This window comes from Elephantulus edwardii, unplaced genomic scaffold, assembly GCF_000299155.1.
Source record: "Elephantulus edwardii isolate Elephantulus edwardi_28Jun2011 unplaced genomic scaffold, EleEdw1.0 scaffold00226, whole genome shotgun sequence".
NCBI classification, from domain to species: domain Eukaryota; kingdom Metazoa; phylum Chordata; class Mammalia; order Macroscelidea; family Macroscelididae; genus Elephantulus; species Elephantulus edwardii.
The window spans coordinates 4,205,253-4,210,510 of NW_006399976.1; the positions used below are offsets into that span (position 1 = coordinate 4,205,253).

The following is a 5,258-nucleotide window of genomic DNA, read 5'->3' on the forward strand; positions in this document are numbered from 1 at the left end:
GGTGGGTTTGAACTGCGTGCCTTCTGGTTGGCAGCACAACTACTTACCACTAGGTCATCAGAAAGCATGAAAAGAAACAGGCTGTCAGAACGGAAATTTATAAATTAATATCTCAAATTTTGCATAAAATATATAAAACAAAGAAGAGTAAAACCGAAAATGACTTTGATTAATAAATTGATGAAGGTGTAGTGAGCAAGGTCTCTATTATGTTTGAACTATTATTCATAATTTTCTGAGTTAAGAAAAGTGATAATGTTACTGTTGTTGTGTACCATCAAGTTGGAACCGACCCATAGCTGACCCTCTGGCAGGTTTTCAGAGACAGTTAATCGCAAAGGTGGAGATTGTCCATCTTTCTTCCAAGAAGCTGCTGGTGGCCTCCAACTGCATGCCTTTGGGATTGCAGTGCAACTTCTTGCCACTAGGCTACCATGTTGTTATGTGCTTTCAAGCCAACTGCAACTCATAGTGATCCTGTATATAGCAGCTTGAGCCAGTGTCATGGATTCTGACACACCAGCCCCCATAGCCCTGGTTACTGTATCTTTCTATGCCATCTGGGTCTTCATCTCCTGTGCTGTCTCTTTGGCCTTGGGAGCATGATATCCTTCTCTAAGAATCAGTCCCTCCTGGCATATGTCCAAAGTATGTGGGCTGGAGCTTCAAAATCCTATTTTCCATGGAAAAAGCTTGGTTTCACCCTCCCCAGGACAGATCATTTTTGTTTTCTTGGCAGTCTATGGTATGTTCAAAACTCTTCTCCAGCACTGCAGTTTGAAGGCATTGATTCTTTCTCTGTCATCTTTAGTAATTGTCCAGCTCTCTGATGCATAATAAGTAATTGTGAAGACAATGGCCCGGTTTAGGTACACCTTAGTCTCTACACTGTCATTATTGCTTATCAGTACTCTGGAGAGGTCCTGACAACAGATTTTTCCACTACAATTTGTCTTTTGATTTCCTCACTGCTGGTGCCAAGAGTGCTGTTTGTGGAGCCAAGCAAGCTGTAATTGTTAACAACATCAATCTGTTCTCTCACTATCATGGTGGTGCCAATTTGGCCAAGTGGTGAGAAATTTTGTCTTCTTGATGTTGAGCTTCAAAATGATACTATTATACAAAAAATTTTTCTTGATTGAAAAGTCTTTTTAGGGCCTGCTTTATGTCCTTGTTTCTGAGACTGTAGATAAAGGGGTTCAGCATGGGTGTGACCACAGTGTACATCACTGACGCTATTGCACTGGCCCTAGAGTTTTGGGAAGCAGAAGGAATGAAATAAACTCCAAGAACTGTACCAGTGTACAAGGAAACCACTGACAGATGAGATCCACACGTGGAAAAGGCTTTATACTTTCCCCCAGCTGATGAAATTCTCAAGATAGAGGAAACTATCTTAGTGTAAGAGAAAAGGATCCCAGTGAGTGGAATAACACCCAAAAGCCCTATTGAAAAGCACAGAACCAAGTCATTGAGGGAAGTGTCAGAGCAAGCCACTTGGATTACCTGACTAAGTTCACAGAAAAAGTGGGGAATTTCCAGGTCTGTGCAAAAAGACAACTGCAAAACCAATAAGCAGTGTAAGAGAGAGTCCAGAACACTCAGTATCCAGGACACCCGAAGTAGGAGGCCACACACCTTGGGGCTCATGATGACTGTGTAGCGTAGGGGATGGCAGATGGCCACAAACCGGTCATAGGCCATCGCTGTTAAGAGGAAACTGTCCAAGTCTCCAAAAATCACGAAAAAATACATCTGAGCAATGCAGCTTTGGTAAGTAATAACTTTGTTCTGTATCTGAATATTCACAAGCATCTTTGGGACAGTGGTAGAAGTGAGACAGATGTCTGCTAAAGAGAGGTTGGACAGAAAGAAGTACATAGGTGTGTGGAGGCGGGAGTCCGTGATGATGGCCAGGATGATAAGCAGGTTCCCAGTGAAGGTGACCAGGTACATGGACAGAAAGAGCCCGAAGAGGAGGGGCTGCAGGTCTGCCTCTCCTGAGAGCCCCAGAAGAATAAATTCCAAAACTTGTGTTTGATTTTCTGGTTCCATGCAGCTGCTGAAACCATTGGAAAAGAGAAAGGAGCAACACAAACTGAGCCACAAGCACTGAACAACGTAACAGCTAATAGTTTATATTAAATGAAGTTTTTAACTAATTCTTGCATATTGTCCAAATCTAATGCTTTTAATGGGCTGCAAAATGCTGTATCTTCTTTCTGCTCCTGAAACTAACTTTCTTATCTCTAACCTCAGCTTTTTTCTCAGGTGATATATTTCTCTACAAACCAATTGCGATTTTGTTATGCTTATTAAAATAATTATCTTAAGAATTATTTTATGCCATTTTCTTGAAGGCACTGGAAACAGGAGTAAAAATTAATTAAAATATTATTTCCCTTAATAAAATGCATGTATAGTGGTGGTGTTGAGGCCAAAAGATGGTATATAAATACAATCATGGGAAGATTCTGTTCCTGAAAACAGTGTATTCAAAATATGTAAATCAACTAGAATAAAAAAAGTCAACTATGGAGCGGGTATCTCTTCAGTTTGGGATTATGTAAGACAGGTTGAGGCAATTGTTCAACCTATGTTCCACTCACTGGTAATGTCCTGCATCGTCCATACTCAACCATGATGTTTTTATTTTGTACTCCTGTAACTAGGACTGAACTGATTGAATAGCAACGGTCACTTTACAGATGAGGCAGTCAACTTTGTCTTCTAGTGAGTACTGAGTTTTGTAATTCACAATTCTAATAGGGATCTCTGGTAGGCTAGTGGCAAGAAACTGTGCTGCAATCCCAAAGGCACATGGTTCAAGGCCAACAGTTGCTTCATGAGAGAAGGAATGACAATCTCCTCCCCTGCAATTAACTGCCTCTGAAAATCTACTCGAGGGTCACCTATGGGTAGATTCCAACTCTGCGGTGCACAACAACAATGGGGTCGTTTGTTCTGAAGAGAGTGAAACCATACTGCTCCTTGGAGGCCAGGATTCTGAAGCTCCATCTGACATACTGTGAACATATTGCAAGAAGGGGCCAGTCCTTGAAGAGGGACATCATGCTTTAGAGGGGAGAGGGACAGTGCAAGAGAGGAAGGCTCTGGAGGAGATGGATTGAGTGAGTGACCTATGAGGATGGCACAGGATAGAGCACGGATCAGAGGTGTTGTATATAATGTCATTATGAGTCACAAGTGACTCGATGACACATAACAACAATGAGATAATTGTCTTAAAAACAATTAAGCTCCAAGATAGGGACATTTCTATTGATTTTTTTGCCATATGGTGGTTGTTGTTGGTGGTGATGGTGGTTTGTGTGACTGAATCAGAACCGACTCATAGCTGATTCTCCAGCAGATTTCAGAGGCTGTAAATCATATAGAATGAACTGATTCTTTACTATCCTTCAGAATTGATAGTGATTTTGAACTGTCTGCCTTTGGGTTGGTAGTGCAATTCCTTACCACTGGGCTACCAGAGTTCTGTGTGCACATAGAAAAACAGAAGTCAATCTATTGAGAGGATAATTTGAATAACGTAGGGAAAAAATGAAGGGAAGGAAATTAGTAAGAGCTATATAAGTTATAGAAGGAGACCTGATAATGTATTGCATATGTGAGATTGCTAAAGAAAACAAGAGCAGTTCAAATCCACCAGCTGCTGTGTGGGAGTTATATGTACAAATCTTGGAAATGTGATAGAACATCACCATGAGTTGGGCTAGACTTATTGACAGTGGGTTTAGAGTTTGTTTGGCTTTTATAAGATTCAGGGAGGAAGTGATGGAGTCACAACTTCCTTAAGCTGTGCAAACTTACAGTCCTTCTTAGTTCTAGTCTCCACAAGGCCTGGAAAAAGAAAGTGGAATTATCAAACTAGAAAACAAGTATTTTCTATCTTCTATGGTCTAAAAGATTCTTATACTCATTGACTTGGGTGGCCTTGTGGTAAGATGAGCTGCCAATCTAAAGGTGCTCGGTTCGAAGTCACCAATTGTTGCACAGGTAAAGAATTGGAAATCTCCTCTCATGGGATTTACTGCCTGTGACAACCTACTGGAGAGTATACTATGAGTAGCTTATAATCTGTGAATACATAAAAAAATAATTATCAGGATGATCCTTAGAGATAGGACGGTGATATTTCATCTCATGTACTTCTAGAATGTTGTCTGGAGCTGTAAGTCCTTGGAAAAGGACATCTTGCTGGGAAAGGTGTAGTGTCACAGAAATAGAGAAAGACCTCCAGCAAGTTTGATTGACATAGTGAACGTAACAATGGGATTGAGCAAATCCGAAATTGCGAGGATGACACAGGACAGGGCAAGTTTCAGATGCGGTGTCCTCAATGTCATTATGAGTCATGGTCTACTCTATGGCACCTAACATCAGCAAAACCAACAGTATTCTCCAATGAAAGAAACCAGAACTCCTTGGAGAAATATCTGATTTAAAATTGAGGTAGGATATATACAATATATAGAGGTTGAGTTAGAGCATTGTGTAATGCAGGGAAGTAATGAATACATTTTTAAAAATCACCATAATAGCAGCGAGTAATAAGTTTTGGAGAGGATGTGGTGAGATAGGAACTCTTCTACTTTGTTGGTGGGATTGAACAATGAATGGTACAACCAATCTGGAAGGCAGTTTGGTGCTTCCTTTAAAACCTAAACTTAGAAATTCCATATGAAAAAGCTATTATTGCTTGGAATATACCCCAAGAAAATGAAAACTGAGGCTCAAACAGATATTTGTACAGCAGTGTTCATAGCAGCATTATTCAGGATCACAAGAACATGGAAACAATTCAGATGTCCAACCACAATGGAATGGATTGAGAAGTTGTGGTTCATTCACATAATGGAACACTACTCAGCACGCAGGAGCAATCCTGACTTGGGAGGGACTGAAGAGCATTATGCTGAGTGAACCTAACTCAGTCCCACAAAGACAAATACTGTATAAAACCATTATGGTAGAGTGAGTATGAGGATCCAAAGCAGTGGGGAGGGTAGAGGGATGAGGATGGAGGGGGTAGGGTGTTAATCATATGGTTACATGTTGCGCGCCTTGCCTGTCCAGCAGGAATAAGGACACAACACACCAGCGGTTCCTTCTCACAGCGGTTTACTCAGGAGTTTTGTTACAGAGGGTGGTGGAAGATGGAGTCTTTCTTTGAAGATGGAGTCTCTCTTCTTTCCTGGGTGCAGCTTTTATCCCCTTCTCGGTACTCCGCCCAT

General features: G+C 41.1%; 1 protein-coding gene across 1 annotated transcript in view; it reads right to left on the reverse strand.

Moving 5' to 3' along the window:
• Nucleotides 1-1,116: 1,116 nt before the first annotated feature.
• LOC102845651 (olfactory receptor 7A17-like) overlaps nt 1,117-5,258 on the reverse strand; it is a 215,957-nt gene continuing 211,815 nt past the window's right edge. The window contains exons 4-5 of the mRNA XM_006898354.1: nt 1,602-2,059; nt 1,117-1,316 (exon numbers count right to left, since the gene is read on the reverse strand). Of these exons, the coding sequence (XP_006898416.1) occupies nt 1,117-1,316; nt 1,602-2,059 (658 nt within the window). The remainder of the gene's footprint in view (nt 1,317-1,601; nt 2,060-5,258) is intronic.